The sequence below is a fragment of the Oxyura jamaicensis genome, chromosome 12 (genome assembly GCF_011077185.1).
Source record: "Oxyura jamaicensis isolate SHBP4307 breed ruddy duck chromosome 12, BPBGC_Ojam_1.0, whole genome shotgun sequence".
In the NCBI taxonomy this organism is placed as follows: Eukaryota; Metazoa; Chordata; class Aves; order Anseriformes; family Anatidae; genus Oxyura; species Oxyura jamaicensis.
Window position 1 is genome coordinate 384,098 of NC_048904.1, and position 20,570 is coordinate 404,667.

A 20,570-nucleotide genomic window follows, 5' to 3' on the forward strand; every position below is an offset into this window, starting at 1 on the left:
CAAACACCTCTTGAACACTGACTGGCCTGGGCCATCAGCCACCCATGTAGGAAGCCTATTCCAGTGTCTGACCACCCTCCCGGTGAAGAAATTTTTCCTAATGTCCAGTCCAAACCTTCCCTGGCACAGCTTTGTTCTGTTCCACCGCGAACTGCCATTGGTTCCCAGGGAGCAGAGACCGTCACCTCTCCCTCTGCTTCCCTTCCTCAGGAAGCTGCAGAGAGCAAAGAGGCCGCCTTGGAGCCTTGTTTTCTCCAGACTACGCAACCCAAGTGGCCTTCCAGTCCTTTTACCAGCTCTATTGCCCTCCTCTGGACACTGTCAAGCACCTTAACACCCTTTTTATGTTGTGGAGCCCAGAACTGCACACAGTATTCAAGGTCAGGTTGCAGCAATACTAAATCTAGTGGGAGAATCACCTTTTTTGACCTACTAGCTATGATGTGTTTAATGCATACCAGTAGTTGATATAGTTGGCTTGGATTTTTTAAAGCTTTTTCAATGTCACTTATCAGAGCTTCTCAACTAATCTGACATGAAACAAGAGTTTCCATAATGTATATTAATCACTTGTAGATTAACTCTTATGGAATGGCTGCAAGGAATCAGGGAGCTCATTTAGAGTAAGGTAAAGGTATCTCCTCTGTTAACATACTCATTAATTACCTGAAAAAGGGGATATGTAGGACGGTGTCAGCTTCTGCTGATGTTCTTAATGAAGATAATGACAGTGAGTACAGACAGGAGAGTTGCAGAGGATATTGAATGAATGTGTGATAAAACTGCAATTCAAGTTCAACACTGAAGTGATGCATCTGAGGGAGAGAGAACTTATCCTAAATGTACATAGATAATGATGGTCTCTGGATTATTTGCACATTTAAAAGAGGTTTTGGGGTTATCACAGTATTTCTAAAAAAAAAAATAAAAAAAATTCTCATGCTCAGTACAGTCAAAGAAATTTGACTAAGATAGCTTAGCTTATGTCCTTCATCTCAAAACGGATATGGTAGAATTAGAGAAGGTACAACTGAGAAAGGAAGGAAAGTTGAACAAAAATATCAAAAGGCTTCTATAAGAGTAAAATTAAATAGATCTACTGAAGCTGGAAAAGAGATCACAGAGATCACAGAAGTGAGATACAGTAGAAGTCTGAAAGAGTCTGAGCAGTATTTCAACAAAATAGTGTTAGGAATAGCTGGTACTTCTAAAATGATAATCAAGAAATACCAAATGACAGAAGCATGTTCTGCGTTAGTAAAAATGTTTTTAAACAAAAGTCTTTGAATGAAGCTGGTAGGTCACTGCTGCAGGACTTTGCCACAAATGCAAAAAGTCATTAAATTTATAAAAAAATCTTTCAAGGACTGTTAAGCACGTAGCTCCCTGACACGGATCTAGAACTCCTTGAGCTGAAGATGACTGGCAAATGTACCCTGCTCATCCCTGGGCATCCAGTGCAGGTCAGTTTTTGAATCCAGTACAAAAACGTCCTGTAGTGTCTGACTGATGAGCCCCACTGTTTTTTGCCCTCATTCAAATGGGGTTTCAAAGGTCCTTTTTCTTTCACTGGATATATAAGTAGTTTTATCACCAGATGATACAGTCGGAACCCTTTCTATAAAAGCATGTAAAAAGAAGACGTTTAAATTGTATTTGAGCTATATTTAAACTGCAGTTACCCCTCCCTGTGTGTAAGTTGAGAAGATGAAACACCTGTGTGAACTGTGTTCCAAACCTCTCGGTGATCTTAAAGAACAGAGTGATGGTAGTCATAAACAACATAAGGTCATCAATGAATGGTGACATTTTCTGGGTATTATGTCCATTAGTTTGTGTTCTAGACATTCTTTCATTCTGGTTCTCTCAACCAGGATTTCTGTCTCCAAATTAAGAGGGAAAAGTGCCAGTAGGACATCTCTATCTGGAATCATGCTCACAGTGAAGCTAAATTTACTGTCAGCAAACTTACAGAAGATACTCTTGTTCATAAGCAGATTGTATTAACTCACTTCATCAAAGCTGTTCAAACAGCAAAAGGATAATACGTATATATTTTGATCTCTAAGCATTTATCAAATATGTTTAATAGCAACATTAGCAAGTAAATCAGTTACAGAATACTACAGGGGAAAATACATTGGATTCAATAAAGTTAGCTTTTTATTAGGGAAAATAAAAATGTTGAGGTATACCATCTGGTCAGGATGACTTTGACCTTTATGGAGAAAGCATTGTTTAAGTGGTTACAAGTTATCTTACTTACAATCCAAGGCAACAGATATAAAGCATCAGAAGTGGCTCAGATTTATTTTATGACTTTGAATCAAGAAACAAATCCTGTTCAGAGGACCTGTTAAATTTAAAAACAAAGACTAAAAATGCCTTCTCTTTCTGTAAATTTATAAATAAGCACACTTTGTTTCTTTTTTTTTTTTTATGTCATGTAAATATAGAATTCTTCTACTTCCCAATCATGAGCAAAAACCCAAATGTCTTATGCCAGCAAAAACATCGTTATTCTGAGCCGTCTAATTGGCTTAAGCTATTGCAAATATTCACATTACTTCTACTGAAAAAAAATTTGAACGCTGCCTGTTTAAAGTATGTTATATTTAGGTAATATTTATAGCTAGCAACAGTGCATTGATTTATTTTTTTTATTAGTTTTGTCAGGTGCTGGCAGTGAATCAGGTTTGGGGTCCGGGAAAAATATATCTGTTCATCAGTAATAACATAGCCTTCTGATATTTAATCTCATACAATCAAATTCTAACCTAATGAAAACTACACACGCTCTCTTTAGTAGGTAGGTATGTAGCTATCAAACTTTGGTCACTGGGGCCACTTCCAGCACCGTTTTGTTCTGAACAACCTTTTAAAAATGGATTTGATGTAGAAGAACACACAGATGAAGCCGCAAAAGAATTAGGAGTAGAGCTGTTTGATTATGGTGGTTTATTCTTAAATTCTATGCTAGACTTAATGAATTTAGCTGAACAGAGCTCCAAGTTTTAACACCAGATTCCAGAGATGTCTTATCTTGGGTGTTATTGTGTCAGACTACTCACGTGAAAAATTGTCAGCTTGTTTCCCTGAGCTTATAATGACTGTTGCTTTTTCTTTAAATACTATCCTTTTTTATATATTAAAAGGAAAAGAGGTGATAAAAAGATTATACAGAAAAATATTAATGTAATATCTGTTTGATTACCAAGTATCAAATTAATCATTTTTTCTTTGCTTCTGAAATGTCTGGAGAAATTTTCTCCTTTATTCTGTTTAGCAATAATTAAGAATAAATCAAGCAGCTGGCCGAAGACTTTTCACTTGGCAGGTAAACACTTGCTGTTACTCTCCAAGGAGGTCAGGATATTTTGCATTTCAGCATTCCTGGCATTCATCTTCTATGGTCTAGCTCAATTAAACTGCCTGTGACACTGAAGGGGAAGGGATTTGGAGGTGAAGGTCTTAAAGCAAGAAAACTATCAACTAATTAGAATTTAGGACCACACAAATGTAAGGCTTTCTGCTATGTCTCCCCCACCTCCACCCTTGTTTCTTGTGAAAAATAGAATACGGATTAATCAGAGGAATAATTGCTTGGAAAAAATCTTTATTGATCATTTTATTATTGTATTTGGCAGTTTTTACTTTTTATAGAGGAAAAAGGTCTAAAGAGAGCTGTAAGCTCATAGACAACAAAGCATGAATTTGATGTGGGTGTGAAAGCTGCAAAAATATTTGTTTTCTTTAAGAGGGTTGTTTTTCTTTCTCTTTGCTATTGAAGAGAACCAGCAGAGCCCTACAGTGGTGACAGCACCTCATGTTACTCTTTCCAAGGGATTTTTTTTTGACCAGTGGTCTATGTGGCTATCATTTTATTTTGTCTGGGAAATGACTTTCAGTTCTTCCCCATGCAAATACAAGAAATCTGAATAGATTGCACTGTAGCATATAGGCAGCTTCTAGGACTTCAATAGCCTGGGAGATGGAAAGGAGTGCAGCTAACATAAATGCATGTTCACATTTTATGACCACTAACAACTTCCATATATAGATGTGCATACTTACAGAGAGAAGCTGTGTTTTTTGGAATGGTCACCCTTTACTATAAAAGTGTAATTACTAATAATCCTTTTAAGAAGTGCTTAAGACGTTGCCTGGAATTCTCTTTTTCAGTGAGTATTCATTTTAATGTACAATTTTTAGAACAAATAGGAAAATAGAGCGGTCATTCACATCATCATACATAAATAAGATTCATAATGGATATTGGTAATGCTTAGGATTGTTATAGGCTCTTCTAGAGTGTTTATCAAAGGAAAAAGAAAAGCTAAAATGTATAATGTGTTACTAAGGGTTGTGGCAGGAGAAATGAGAGCGCTGTTTGGAAGTACACTTTTCTATAGACATTTTTTTCCTAGAGTTTGAGTAAAAGTGGCTGAGACTTTGTTTTCTTGGTGCAGACAAAAATCAATTTCCGAAACTGAAATTGAGTTACCAATGCAGTCAGGACTGTTAGAGTCCGTGTGACAGATGCATCGTGGAAGCTGCTCAAGTTATTTCTGCTAGAAGACAGTTTGGAGAGAAGAAAAAAAATCATGGGGCAACTTTAATAGGGCCTGAGTACTAAGAAGGTGCAATTTTTGTTGGAGGTGGTAGCAAGTGGTTTGTTATTCCACTGAATTTTGAAATATGAGTACCATTATAAAATCGTGTGAAATAAGCCTTTGAGCTGCAGTTCTTTGGTTCACCAATGGAGATATGAATGAGGCCAGTGCCGTGTCAGTAAAACTAGTGTTTTAAAACTGTAATCTTTATTTTTATTTTTATTTTTTTTATTGGAGTACGGTAAATTAATGATAATGCAGAGGGACTGAAACAGGAAAAGAAGTGAAAGAATTGTAGAATTACATGCTCTTTTGTTGGAAATAATGTTTTAAGGCTTGACAAAAGGACAGTGTTTCATTGACTTCCTCTGTTCCCTTCTGTGATCATTTAACATCTCTAGCAGCTACAGGAATTGATCAGATGGAGCAAAAAAATAATAAAGCCTGCAATGCATTTTTCACTGTCAACGTTCTGGCAAGTGTTCCTGTTAGAAATAAAAGGTAGTGTAACGCCATTTACACTCCATTTTATTTTGACTTCTATGACTTCTGTTGATCATGCTTTTTCACACTGAGTCCTTTTCTTCTCTTTGAACACACTGGCTGTTCTGATTTTTGCACCTCACCCTTACTAGCTGATGGTTCCATACCACTAAAGTGGCATCATCCCTGAAGAACAGGTCCTAATTAATTTTTTCTTGTGTAGAAATACCTAATAAATGTGCATAATTACAGCTTACTCTTGTTTCCAGCAACTTTATCTTTTCTCCGTAGATCCTATTGGAAATAAGTAAATCAGCCTGTGATCATCAGTCTGTTTGATGGTTTTAGCAGCAGCTTGATCCACAGGTCACAAATATAGATCGGTCTACTCCAAAACACAAAAGAACCATGTCACTTTTTAAACTTTTTTTTCTGTGCATCTCTAATAAAACGTGTCAGCTAATTGGATTGTTTAGTTATCTAACTCTTCTGTTGTTTTGGTTTTAAAATTAGGAATATGTACAAGCTTGTCTTCTTGGGCTAATAAAATTCTGACTGTAAAGAGAATTAGACAATACTAACAGAATTAAAAGAACGCTTTTTTTGATATTTCAGTTGAAAAAAACCTGCAGTTTCCTTCAGAAGTATCGTTCCCTTGCACAATGTTAAATAATTTAAGATGCAGACTTATTTTTGATTTGTAGTGACTGATGCAAGTTCTCACTCATGGTAGATGGTGTCCTCTAAAACTTCCTTTGGATGGGCTTTTTGGTCATCTCAGTAGCATAATGGTTTAATCCAGAGATTTCTGGCACGGTTTTGCACCCCATAGCTGTACAACTGCTGGAAGGTGGCATAAATGCATTTACTTCTTTACATATAGAGAAGGAAATGATAGGAGCTGTAGCATGTGGTGTAATGGATAGTAGTTACCCTGTGATTAACCCTTTGCTGCTGTTAGTGATCCCATCTGCATAATATCAGAATATATCAGAGCCAGACTGTGTCCGATTCTTAGCGTGGTTAGGTGGTGCTACATTTGAGAACTACAATTCATCATTTTCTAGAATCCAACTCAGTCCAGATATTAAGGACATTGAGATAGGTGTCTGTGAGTCCAGTAACCTGCTGCAGGGTTGTTATTGCTTCTGGCAGTTGATTGCAAAGAACAGTTAATATTTCTAATATTTCAATCAGTGCATATGATTCTGTTCCGGAACAGTGAAGCATATTACTTCTGCCACCAGGAGCATGCTGTGCGATTCACTTTGTAGAGCGATGATTCTCTCAGTTATTATAGAAGTAATTTAATGGAGGACTTGGAATCAGCTTTTATGGATTTGAATTGAGAATGCTAAGGAATGCTGGCAGCTGAGCTAAAAGAAGACAATATATTTTAAAGACTAGTTTGCAATATGGGGAAAAGGGCTAATGTGCTCATCTTTCAATGTCAGTGCTCTTCTTTTTATCGCTGTATAGGCTATGGGGCTGTTAAGGGGAAGAAGAGTGCTTGTAATTTCAGTTGACTTCCAGCTCCTTTGCACTTAAGGATCAGCAGATACCGGTGCAGGACCAGTATTAAGCTTCGTCTCACACATTATAGAGGAATGTATATCCCTTAACCCTTATATAGAAACTTACCTTTGATTATTCATTTATATTTTCAATAGTGTCTTTATTTTGCCAGTTTATTACGCAAGTCATTTGTGCTCAAAAAAGTGTGTTTATTCCTAGAGCTCTCCTAAAATTCGAACTTGGAGTCTGATTGATGTCTGATGTAGGAATAATTTACTAGTGCTAAACAATATAAAAATGCGATTGAAAGTGGTGCTGAGAACACTTTAATTGAAACCTAGGTAGTCTGGCATTTGAGAGATGTTAAATAACAGCAGCAATGTGTGCATTATGAGTTTGTGAATTATGAGTTTGCTAGTCAATTTGCAGTCTTTTATGAAACTTGGGATTAAAAGTTATCAGTGCTGTAAAATGGAACTCACAAAACATTCATTGTAATCCTTCAAAAGAGGAAAAACATTTTCTCTTTTACTCAAGCAGTGTTTTCGCAAGGGCACACCTGTCTCACTAAATAGGGATTGCCAGTGCACACCTGGAACACATGCAGTAGAAACGTTAAAACTTGAGGATCTTTGCAACACCACGAAGCAAACTTAGTGAAGGATCATGGAACTCTATTTAAATCAAATATTCTTCTAATGAAAGTTGAGTGCATTCAGTCATAAAGTTTAGTTCATTTTTAAATGGTTATTCTGTTTTATCTCAGAAATGAAGTTAAAAGCATGTGTAGTGCAGTAGAGAAGCCTCTGTCTCTGCTTTCAGCCTAATGGTCTCCGAGTTTCTCCCTCTAAAGGTTATGCACTGAAACAGGCATGGTTTTAAGTCCCCGTGCTCTGATATTGTTACATGTTTACAGTGGTGCACTGCAAAGCAATGACGATGCATCCCATCACTTTGGGCTGTTCCAAAGTGAATTTAGTGATATTTCTTTCAATACTGAATAATATGTGCCTTCATCCTTCAGACTGTGCAAGACTTTCTACATATACTGGGCTGCATTATGCAGTATATTCTGCCTGTCAGAGATGACATTTATTGTACATTTAAATTGCCTCCGATATGGCTATATATATATATATTATCATTCCATGAGGATGGAAAATAGTTTGTTCTGCTTACGTTGGTTTTGGTTTTATTTTTTATTTAGTTTTTAATAGTCATCTTGTCAGTGTGAACTTGGAAGTAGCCCCGCTGCCCCCAGAAACAGATAATCTTGCCCAAGGTTTTGCTACCATGTGAGTCCTACTCCGGTTATAACACTACTTGGAAAATGCTAGAGCCAAAGGAAAGCTGCAACTGGAAAATCTGTATTGAGGAAAATAAAACAGGTATGAATGACATTTTGTGGCAAATGTATAGAGAAAACATGGACAAGGGAAGGAATCAGACGTAAATGAGTAGAATAGAGAGCTGTAAAGGAATTTCACATGGTTAATATGCTCCATCTCCTCTGTGCTGCCCATGAGTAAGATAAAACAACCCAGACAAAGATGGATCTGAGCATGAATTAAAAAAGTAGAAAGATACAAGATTACATCATTTGTTAAAAATAAAATATTTTTATTTTTAGTTAAATTATTGATAGAAACTGAGCAGGCTGCGTAGAGAGTTCTGGATGAGGTGTATTGATTCTGTACAGTCACCTCCTATTATACAGTATAGAACAAATCCTCTCTAAACATACAGTAGAAAAACTGGGGATTAGGGGAGGATATGCTGAGGGGGATACCCATTCTGATCACAAATCTGTACTTAAACTGCAGCGGATTTGCAGTACATAGATGTGTAAACATGTGACCGAGGGGAAAAAATCTGGCAGTTATAGTAAATAAATCTTTTGCTGAATAAGCTTTTGGCACTTTAAGGTGGCTCTAAATGCCTTACCCATCCCACAGATTTTGCAATGTTCTTATCTGGGGTGTGGGACCAATAGTAGTGCTCAAGTAGAGCTTGCATTGCTTTTTGTGAAAATGAGGCACAGCCCTGATTCTGAAATCTTCTTGTCTTAATCACATCTTGTTTTGCTTTCTGTACAGCTGAAAAGTCATTGCAGAACTTCAATAATTCCTCTCTTTTGTTGTAGTTATATAAATAGAATAGTCTCGCATCATGTCTACTTGGATACGAGAACAGTTTGAGAAACAAGGAAGAAGTACAATACAGGAGACTGTTGGCAGAAAAGTTAGTGCTATCAATTGAAAATTCAGCTCTGTGGAATGCAGTTGGCCCCAAATGTCCCTTAGTACCTGTTTATTTAATTGCTGTTGGCACTGAGTGGCTCCCTGGAGGCTTCCAGAGACGTCATGTGTTTGAACCACTCCCAGATAGAAGACATAAGGATACAATAATATTCCAGCATTGTAGCAATTAAGACTTGAGGTAAAAAGAATCAACCAATATACAATGAGAGAAAAGTTAATTAAAAAAATCATAGCTGTAAATAATCTTCTGGTAGTTTAAAACTAGGTATTATTGCCTTCAGATGGCCCTCTGTAGTGGTCTAATATGAGATCTGTAGTCTTAGCAGTAAAATTTCTTCTCGTGGACTAGTTTGAAAAATCATAGCATTAATTTGGTATTTTTTTTTCCTGCAGAGATATGCAACAAGTCTTATAGCCCTGTTTAAATACTGTAAATCAGTAGTGCTTAGAACTTAAATTCCTGCATATTTAATTGGCATTTAATTAAGTAGTCATTTGTGCAGTACTGTGTATTTAATGATGATTAGGAAAAGATGGATGTAATTGTTTTTTGATGTATGTGGCTGTGTTATATTTGCCATTCTTACTTCAGACCGAATGCTGTCCCATATTAAATATGCAAGGACAAACCATGCATCTGACTGTTGGTATTTGCAGTGCTAACAGTCTGTTCACACTCAGCATTGACTGCCCAGCAGTAGAATAACCAGGAGAGTGAAAAAATTTCTAGCTGACAAATATTGTGGTTCTGTAACAAAGAGCCATGGTTAGCTTGATTAGTTGGTAAGTGCTAGCTGTAGGTCAGCAATTGGTGGGTCTTCAAAAATTTACATGGGGATGAAAAACAACAAAACATTCTTTCACTGTAGCCTTATGAATCATGGTTTTGAGGGGAAAGTAGTAGTTATATTTTATTAGTGAAGGTGCCTCAGCCTATTCATTAAGTGCTTTAAACCTAAAGCAAAGTTCCAGAATAGCAGTAATGCTCTGATGCGAGTTTGAATAGTACTGCGGGAATCCCCTTGCATGCATGCATACGTACCCTCCCCCAATCATCTACTGTTTAATTATGGAGGGAAAATTGCTTTCTCCTTCAAGAAAAGAAAACTTGGTTAGGCTGTTAATTTTATTTTGCCATACTTACAGCTTTGTATTCTTACATAACGGCAAATTATTGGTGTTGTTATTTTTGTTAGGAACAATCACCATCGTTTGCCTTCGTGTTTTTGTGCTTGTCAGTAGCGCTCTGCCAGAATCCCTAAGTGCGCTCTTTGCGCCTTCTTGTGGCCAAATCTCGCAAGTGCAGGTCTCTAATTAGGAATGTACTGGATTCATTTAGGCCATAAATGAGAGGACCATGCTAATAAATTTGACAAGATTATAGATTTAACAAAGCTAATTGAAAAATCAGTCTTCTGACTTCTGAAAGTCTCCTTTTGTGAACTGCGTAGACCTGTTGAACCGAAAATGTTGTCTCCTTAATGATTTCACATTCCTGCTGATCTGCGCTTCTTCAGTAACTCAGGACGAAATGTCTTTCCAGATGGTTGTCTTGCTTTGTGATGCATCATTTTTCTCTGTTGGATCGACTGAAAACTGTTTTGATTGGAGCTACTCAAAATATGTATATTGATTTTTTTTTTTCTTCCCCTTAACTGAAGCAGAACACAGTTCTAAATCTCCTTTTCAAATTGTTTCAATGGGATTTGATTAAGTATTATGGTTAATCAACTCTCTGTACTATTCCTGATAGAGAAAATAGCAGTGAGGGGTTGAAATTGGAACCTGATCTACTGCTTTTTTTTTTTTTTTTTAATTATTTTTATTTCTGGTTTACCAGAAGCTGAGCTTGAAATTGAAATTGTCATGTGAATAACTTATATGATTTTTCTAATGTGTGCATTAACAATAAGGAGTTAAAAAGTTTCCAAATCAAAAGGTAGAGAAGATAGGAAGGTTGTATACGATGTTAAGATGCCCCATTTCCTACAGCTTTCTGTTATGATGTGTTTGTCTTTTATGTCGATGAAAGTTTCCTACCTAGAAACTTTAAGCATAAATTTCACACACACATTAAAAATGTGTTTGCGTTTGAATGCTGAGACTTTGACTAGTCTTTACACTCTTGCAGTCTGTGTGTTTAGTTTTGACTTTCAACCTGGTGTAAGTTACTGGAATCTGGTTTTGAGGAATTGACATATAGCAGGCTGTTGCATTTCCGTGTATTTTTTTGGTCAGTTATTGAATTACAGCATGTATTGCATTAATTAGCTGAAAAACAAATCTCCTGTATATTACAGAACTTATTCTTTGTATGTAATGTAACTCACATCACATCACTCAATGTTTTGTCCATTACTACATACTAAAAATGGCAACCATCTCTATTTCAGTCTGTTATGATCATATTGTTGCAAACACCCATTAATTAGACATGTAAATATTTTTTTCTATGTCTTTTTCTCTTTGATAACTTTAGTAGAACCTGTGCTGCAGCCACAGAAATTCCTGCCCTCAGGGCGTGGGTTTTTTTCTTCGTTTGTTTTAGAAGTGAAATATTTGGTACTATGGAGACAGATTGCAAAATAAGGAGAGAGAGCCCAGTTCACTGGATTTTAACTAGGAAAAAGATTCTTTTTATTTTTTTCATAGGTAACAGTGAGCATTCTGCCAGAAGCCCCTAAACCTAATAGCAAAAGATCAGGGAGATAAAAGCAGGAACTGAAGATCAAGTAACACAGGCTTTTTAGTTTTTGCAATGTGAGCTTGTTTATTATCAAAACTTTTCTTTTGTAAGTGATTTCTTGACTCAGTGCCTGAACAAAGGTCCTTTAATGTAGCTGTTCCTGAGAAATAAGAAAGTAGTAGTCCTTTTTAGCACCCAAGATGTTTTCTGTGCTCTTTTTTTAAGTGAGTTAGTGAGCTGGACAATGTGTTCCAGTGGAAAACTAGAGAGAGGAAGTTAGTTACTTGCCAAATTATTATTATTATTATTATTATTTTAAGCTGCGAGTCAAAAGACAATGAATTCTTGACTTACTATGCCCCATTAAGTGAAGTTTGTACAATCTGTTCATATTGAATCTGTATTAGTAAATTAATTTAATGGCTGCATCAGAAAGAAGGCAAGTACTATTACCCAGATTTTCAGATAGGTGCATTTCAGTTGTACAGGACCACAGGAAAAAAGAATAGACTCAACTCCCTGTAAAAGTCCAATTCTAATTTCACTCCTGCCTTTCAAGTGAATATTCTTAATACATGCTTTTGGTTTAATTTCTGGCACCACTGTGATTATTGCTAAACCTAATTTCTTCTCAAGCAGCCATAACAGCAAATTATACTATTGACTGTTCTTTTATTTTCTAAATTATCTTTCATTATTTCTTCTGTAACACACTGCTTCACTTCCAGTCTTCAGCGTGTGAGGCTCCATCAATGATATGTGACATACTACTTAAAGCTTTTTATGAACTGCATCTAAACCAATTTGTATGTTAACTTTAGTCATATTACTGAAACAAATATGAGTATTAGCCTTGCAAATATACCAAAACATTGTTGAAGGCAACCATGCAAATTCTCAGTTTCTTCTGTGAGGGAAAAACAAGAAGAGAATTGGAGATATTTTCCTCATCAATATAAATGAAGAAATTGATTCTCCTATGCATTTGCACATCCATCGAATGTTTGGATGTTAGAATGTTAAATATCACTATGTTACATGAATCTACTAGCAAATTGTGAATGTTACACTTGAAATCCATCCCTTGATGAAAACCTGTGACAGCTTCCTTGCTGCCCCAAGCCCTTCAGGCTGGCTTTCACATTCAGGACAGCCCCATCTACAATTCCTTTTTTACTTGACCTTACACAGAGTTTGTTGCTCCCTTTCAAGTTAGGAGCAGGCATTTTTTGTTAAATGACAGTAGACTGAACTCTTCAACATGTACTTTGCTTTGGGTGACATCCTTCTCCTTCAATGTTCACCACATACCTAAGGGTTTGGGGTGCTCTGTAAATGCTGCTGTGCTCTGACCCAAGGTGGGCTGTGGCACGGCAGTTCTCTGCAGGCAGTTCGTTGGTGAATAGCCAGGTGGCAGAGACCAGAGGATCTTCCATGGGTAGAGCATTAGCCGGAAGCCAGGTGGGGCCATTAATTCCTCTTCCCCTTGTAGTTCTGTTTCAATTTCTGGGGGGTCAGTTTGAAAACCTGCACTGTGCCTAGTTCACAAAGTTGTGGGAACCTCCTGGGCAGTGCCACAGATTGCCTCTTGGAGCCAGGCTATAGGGAGAGGCTGCTGAAGTTCTGAGAGGACTGTTCATGTATTCCCTGGAAATTGGCATGGAAATTGTTCTGTAAGTTCTGGTCAGCTGGTCTGTTTTTAATAGAAATTATGAAAAAAAAAAAGAAAAAAGAAAAAGGAAAAGATTTTGTGTGACTTTTTAAATCGCACTAAGTTCTGTCTGTGTAATGACAGCAGCATGACAGAGATTCGCAGCACTCCCACATCCCTCCCGTGTTACAATTAATATGCAGCTTCTTGCCACCCTCACAACATGTGTTCTTGCCAATTCTGAGTTAGCTGCTGCTATGGGAAGCCATGCCAGCACAAGTCTAAATCTGGACCATCGTGTTCAAAGAGTTCTAAGTTTTGAAGGGGTACAAAAATTGATTATGTCAAGGTAGCAGCAGCAACCTGCCACAGTTGAGGCTGATAATTTCATGTATTTGCATCCATAATTAGTGTTGTGCTCAGCAGCAAACATGTTTATGGGCAGAATGTGAGAGCCCCAAACATAGGTGGCTGTGGGACAGAGGGAGGCTGTGACTGGCTTGTCTTGCCAGAATTACTGTTTGCATTGGGCGTTCTCATCATTTGTGGGTTGATCTAACACTTTGGCCTTTTAGAGTTTGCATTCAGAAGGGCTGTCTGTTAGCAATGTGTATGTTAAGTTTGCTTTTGTTTCTGTTTTAAAGCATTTTAAATACTTACGAGTTTTCCTTTGCTTAGCGAAATTGTTCTAGATATTGTATAGACACTGCTTGACTTTAGGAAAACATTTATAAATAGTGTTTAGCATCAAGTAATAAGTATGGTCTAACTTATTTGAAAGACCTATTTTAAATTATTCAGATTGGAGGAAAAAATATCTTTCATTGTGAATATTTCTAGACTATGCTAGTAGTTACTGAATTTTTTCTGTTGCTTAGTAGCGAAATAACTTTGGAGTGCAGAGGATTTATTTCATGATGCTTATGCAAAGTCTGGGATCTTTCCTCAGGTTTTTATATGCATGTTAATTCAGGCAGTTTTTCTTTTGGAAAAAATTGAAAGATATGAGCTTCAATCTTCAGATAAATGCCTTGGGGCTGAAAGTCTAGCTGATACGGTGACCCAACTGAAAAGTAAAAGGGAAGTTTCTTTTAAAATGTGGAATTATATTTTGTTTGATCAAAAGGAAACATTTAACTTAAAAAAAAAAAATCTAGCTCAGTTTCATTTTAAATTTCTTTTTTTTTTTTTTCTAGAACTATTAATCTAAAAATGTTGTTCTCTCCAACTACCAGCTTTACAAAGCTACAAAGGAATTGGATCAGAATGTCTGTATTCTCTAAAGTGAAATTTCCTTTAGTTTGGAGTCACTGCATAACCACTGTGTTGACTGGTAGAGGTCATCTACAAAAAACATGACAATACACGGAAAGTATTTGAAAATAAATGCTTTTGGTTTTGTTTACTTTGCAGCATCTGTCTCTCTGTCATTGCCTTGTCATTGCCATTGTTAATTCACTCATTCATTGTAATCATTGAACATTATTTCCATACTTTTTGGATTCATTTGCATTTATACACTGAATTTCTGTGCTAAAATTGTCATAACAGGGTCATAAGTTGTACATCAGTAGGTTTAAAAATTGCTACATCGCGAGGAGTTTTGAAAGTAAGCTTATTGGGAGATTTTATATAAATACTTAAAAAGATGCTGAGACTTGAAGAAATTGGAAGAATTAAGTACCATTACCATTTAGTAAAAGCAGGGCAGTAAGTGAATAGCCTACATTTGAATGCTCCTAACTGAGTGTGTGTCTAATGAGATGCAAATATTAAGAGATTTAAGCTCTCAACACTTATAAAAATAGTGTCATTTAATGATAGAACAGATTCAAAGTAGAGAATTCCACTACAGGTAATGCTTCTTTTCCATTTGAAATAACTGATTAAAAAAAACATGATTTCAAAACGTTATTTTAAGATTTACATTTTTTTCTTTCAGCTTAAATTCAGGTTTTTGTCTCATACTGACAGCTGTAGATAAAATTGTGCTGAATGTGAAGGTAGCATCTGAAGAACTGAAGAAGCCTCCCATACTGAGTTAATGTGTTAATGAATTATTAATTGTTTTATTGGAGTGTGGAGCTGAAGAATATTCATTAATGCCAAAAAGTCTGGTGCCATGCATTAAATCATCTAAATCATACTGACAGAATTCCTACGTGTAAGGGTCTTCTGGCAGAGCACACTTGGCTACTGGGGAACTCATATTTCTGTATGTTCAATATGCTGAGTAGGCAGTGAATAGAGGAAAAAATAAGAAAAACATTGTCAGACATGCAACATGATATTCTAATAATTTAGGATAATGATCTATACCCCAATCTTAACATGGGAAAAATCATTTTCAATTTTGATTGCATTGATTAAGGAGCGCAAGATTTATCACTTTGTACTCAGGTGTAATACAAATATTTTAGGACAAGTTATTGTGTTTTGAAAAAGCTTAGCGTAAAAGAAAAGTAAGTTGAAATAGGAATATTATTATTCATTGTGGGATTAATTATTTTTAACTCTTTTCTTTGTCACATCTATTTAAATGAAGTCTGTCTTTAGCTTAGATTTGTATATCATGAGGTTGTTGGTGCTGTTTTGTGTAACTCAGTAAAATTATCTTTTCAGTTGAAGGTACTTTTTGTTGAGTTCATTTCTTTCTGTTGAATCTCCTTTGCTTGCATCTGACCTTTATGTTGATTTTGCTTCATTTTTCATTTACCATGCTGTTCAGTTTTTGGATGCCAGGAGAACAAAGGTTTGTCTACTATTTGCAGTCATTTTTTTTTTTTTTTTTTTCAAAATTCAGTATTTGTGTATTTTTTTTTGCTTGTTAGAGATGCAGTAATCCTGTTTACTAAACATGTTCATAGCTTTAGTTACCAAAAAGAAAAAAACAAAAGCAACCAAATGCCCTCGCTCCCTGCCAAGCCTCCTTCAATTACAGTGAGTGCTTTGATTGACTTCATAATTGCTGAGCACCCTGCAGAACCACCTTTAGTCTATGAAGTAATTTAGAAAACATGGAATACTGAGTCTTTCAGCTTTATTAGGTACATCTTGACTGTACTAATGGATGTATCACTGCCTAGTGTTTGGGTTTGCTGGTGTGCCTTCTTTGCTCTTCATTTTATCTGTAGCTGACAGTGTGTGTGTGTTGTCATTTATTTTTTCTAGAAGCACTTGAAAAATATAACTATAAACATTGTCACATGCATTTGCTATTTTTATAAGGTCATTTATTATAGTTTTCATCCTTGGTTCTAATGAATTTTTGTAACAGCATATGACAAAAGTTTAATCAAAGACTAATCCTGCATTCGGATCATAAATTGATTTTTTTTTTTTTTTTTCCTTTATTGCAGCATCTGCAAATGACAATCCAGGCACTTCAAGATGAGCTTAGAACCCAGAGAGACCTTAATCATCTTCTGCAGCAAGAAAGCGGAAACCGAGGGGCTGAGCATTTTACCATCGAGCTCACAGAGGAGAATTTTCGAAGACTTCAAGCAGAACATGACAGACAAGCTAAAGAGCTTTTCCTATTAAGAAAAACTTTAGAAGAAATGGAGCTTAGGATTGAAACACAAAAGCAAACACTAAATGCTAGAGATGAATCAATAAAAAAGCTTCTGGAAATGTTGCAAAGTAAAGGCTTGCCATCTAAAGGAATGGAAGATGACAATGAGAGAACTCGAAGGATTGCAGAAGCTGAATCTCAGGTTAATCATTTAGAAGTGATATTAGACCAAAAGGAGAAGGAAAACATACATCTTAGAGAGGTAAGGAAAACTCATTATTTGTTCATTTAAAAGATAGTGCCAAAGTGCTTGCTGCAGTTTTAGAAATATATTTTCAAGTGTCTGAGTATCTTCTGCTTTCAGTGTTTCTTTAGAAAAAAAGAAAGATACATTTGTTTTAAATCAAAAAATAAACACACAGCAGGACTAAAAGACTGTGGAAGAAAAGTGTCACTTGAGGCTTATTGTCTTTGTTGCTCTTTGCATACATTCTGGATTAATTGCATTTTGACAAATCAATATTTGACAAATCAAGATGATTAAAACTACGGAAGAGAGAATGAACACCTCTTACTATTATAAAGTAAATAGTCAAAGGTGTATGCTACTTTTTTGTTTTATACCCCTTGTATTTAAAATCAGTGTTTTAAAATGTTTTGCCTTCCATAGCCAGAAGCCTTTGGTTATTTCTAATGTATTTTCATGTATGGTATACAATTTGGGGAGATATATGTTGCATAATGTTGCCATATTAAAACACTGGAGTGATGGCTGTGCTGTGCTTTGATAGATCTGGGCCCAAGCCCTCCTGCACCAGCTGCCCACATTACTTGCTGATGAATTTTGGGACTGGATTTGTGACAATTGAATTAGTACAATTTAAGGCCTGCTGTCAAGCCCGTGTGCCCCTCTACATCCCAACAGCTTACATGACCAGTGTCAGGGAAACAAGGCTGTGAGTCTTTTTCGGAGAGTGATCCTGATGCTTCCTGCTGAGAAGGGCGATAGTTTTAGGGAGACTGAGTACAAGCTACCCATAGTAAAGGGGAATCGGGACCTAGAGCTCTGTTTCCTTAGAAGTTCAGAACAGTGTAGTCTGATGTGAACTTCTAGTCTAGTCTGGTTAAAAAACAAAAACAAAACAAAACAAAAAAAAAAAACAAAAAACAAACAAAAAAAAAAACAAAAAAACAAACAACTAATTTGCCTGATATATCAAAACATGAATAAAATTAGTACAAGAACATAGAAAGCTCTTATTGACTCTTGTATAATGATAAAGAACAGCTATTTACTTCTGCAGAATGTTGACAAAATATTTTCTTTCTTTGCTTTGGATGAATTGTTCTATATTCAACTTACAGCTACTATGGTAGCAAAAAAGAATTCTTCAAATGCAGTAAAAGAAATAGAACTAAGTAGAGCTTGAAAAGTAGATAAAATATTTCAGAGTTCCCCCTGGGTTACTCTCAGGGCCTGGGAAAAAAAATAAATCTCATATAAATAAATTTATATGAGAATAAAGAGGTTATCTTTCCTGGGGAGCCATGCAAGTATACAGAGGGGTTCGCTGCAGTTTCTGCTTATGACATGCTGATATGCCTTGGTCAAAGCTTAAAAATTTACTAGGTTTGCTGAGCAGAATCTGTGTCAGATTGGCAGGAACTATCTGTTGACTCGAGGATTTTAGCAAAGAACTTCCTTGCTGCTGTAAGAATCCAAGGCTTTGGGTGAAATCCTCTCTCTCCAGCTTGTTCCTATATCACATATTTATGGCTATTGATTGATTGATTGATTTTTCCTAGCAGATCTGAAGTCTGCTGTAGGGAGCTTGGAAGCATGATGTGTAGGGCGTATGAACTCCTTTGAAACTAAATGTTTACCTTTTTTTTTTTTTTTTTTTTTAAGGTAGCTGATTTTTATTGTTATTTTCTGGAAGAATACGATATATGGTGTCTGCTTTGATAAGGAAATCATGTGTCCTGTAGGTAACAAACTGATTTTTGGAAATACCCATGTGCAAAAGGATGTTCTTGCTTCTGGCAGTCTCTGTGTTAGTAGGTTAAAATATGGAAGTCTGTCTTCAGGTCATGATGTCATACCATTGCATCCTTATGTTCAGAATTAAGTATCGTGAAGATCACTAAATATACATTCCTGTCATAAAACACAAGATGCCTGCCTTCTAGTTCTTAAATTGGTTATCACATGTCTTTTCTAGAATTTTAAATAAACATTTTTCCTCTATAATTTTGGGAGAACTGTAGGTAATATGGTGATTTTACCATGTGGAAATCTAGCACAGATGTTTGGTATTACCTTTTTTTAATCATAGTGGCCACACATTATTTACCCTAAGTACCATTAAGTATTTTTTTATTATTGCTATTAAAAATTTGCCTTAGGCAAAGTCCCACTAAATCTCCAGTAAAGTGAAATGTTAAAATTCCAGCAAGTATTTTATTATATATACATACACATATATTACACATGCCCTCTCTATGTAACATACAGTTTCACTCAAATGGAATCTGAGATTATACAGGATTTTATATGCACATTTTAATTCTGATCTTGCATGTATTCTTAAAATAAGGGTTGTTGTACATGGCTTAGTGCTACAATGTTTTTTTCCTTCTCTACATTTAGTAGAAAGAAGAACACAGCTTTATTATAATTTGAAGTGCACTTTAAACTTTCAAGCATTTTAAAAATTGCTCTCTTTGAACTCAGCTTGGTCAAATAATGAAGGTCATTGATAGGATTTGAACTGCCATCATGAATTAGTTATTGCATGCTTTTAAAGTTATTAATGGAGCAAAGTTCTTTCTTCCATTGTGAATAGTACAGATGCCTTGCAGACTTTTGGCGTTTACTGTAAATGTCTTACACTGGAGCCAGTAGTAATTTACTGAGGAAATACATTATCGACACCAAACATTTCTTCCCTGAAGTTAGTTACATAGATTAACAATCATTCAGGACTGAATGCCTTTATTAGGTTCATTAGTACCTCTTTCCTTTTATTTCTCCTGGCTCAGCTCAAAATAGTAATCTAATCAATAGATAAAAAGACAATTACTTTCTATCAAAGTGTTGATAGTAATATGTGTTTTTAAAGTTACCTCTTAAGCATACAGAAGGACTTGGCAATATTGGCAGTCACTCCAGGCATGAAAAAGTCGACACAACCCAATTATGCTCTAGAGAATAGTTACTACTTCTAATATAGCCCATTCAGGTTTTGTTTGCCCCGTGATATTCTTGCCAGTGTGCTTGGTTGCAATAGTGTTTATAAGTCCATGTGGAGGATTAGAAAACTTTTCACTTAGGAATCAGTTTCTTTAAGGACAGGCTTGCTCCCCATGACATCACCACCACTGGTTTGGAATCCTGAATATGAGAAAAATGTCCGTATGAAACTGACATTGATGTTTGAGAAGCAGCTAAAGAAATAGTTCTGGAATTAGATAAAAAGATCACAAACAGAATCTTGTTTTATGCCTTTCAGTATGTGGAGGGGGCAAATGTTGATCTGACATCATTCCTGCAAGGGGGCATCATTTAGAAGCTAATCTGAGGACTGTCTTGAGTTGCATCAAAGCTAGTATTGTCCCCAGCAGTGGAAATGTTACCCTTGCACGGCTGTTGACCCAGTTCATATGTTTGGACTTTAGGGCTGCACAGAAACATTTTAGAGCCTAGCTAAAAATGAAACAGAGAAAAATGAATGTTTGTTTTTTACATCATAGGTTTCCTTTAATCTTTTCTTTGTGATCTTTCTAAGTCTTTATTCTGTAAACATACTACTGCTTGACAATATGTTACTTACACGACTCACACTTC

General features: G+C 36.0%; 1 protein-coding gene across 23 annotated transcripts in view; it reads left to right on the forward strand.

Annotated features, from left to right (window-relative positions):
• The window catches only part of ERC2 (ELKS/RAB6-interacting/CAST family member 2), a 537,199-nt gene that overhangs the window by 51,289 nt on the left and 465,340 nt on the right, over positions 1-20,570 (forward strand). For 19 of the 23 annotated variants that reach the window (XM_035338170.1, XM_035338171.1, XM_035338160.1 and 16 more), the window contains exons 3-4: positions 15,938-15,961; positions 16,569-16,985. In XM_035338170.1, the coding sequence (XP_035194061.1) occupies positions 15,938-15,961; positions 16,569-16,985 (441 nt within the window). The remainder of the gene's footprint in view (positions 1-15,937; positions 15,962-16,568; positions 16,986-20,570) is intronic. The other 4 variants (XM_035338165.1, XM_035338168.1, XM_035338176.1 and 1 more) reach the window with 1 other exon arrangement.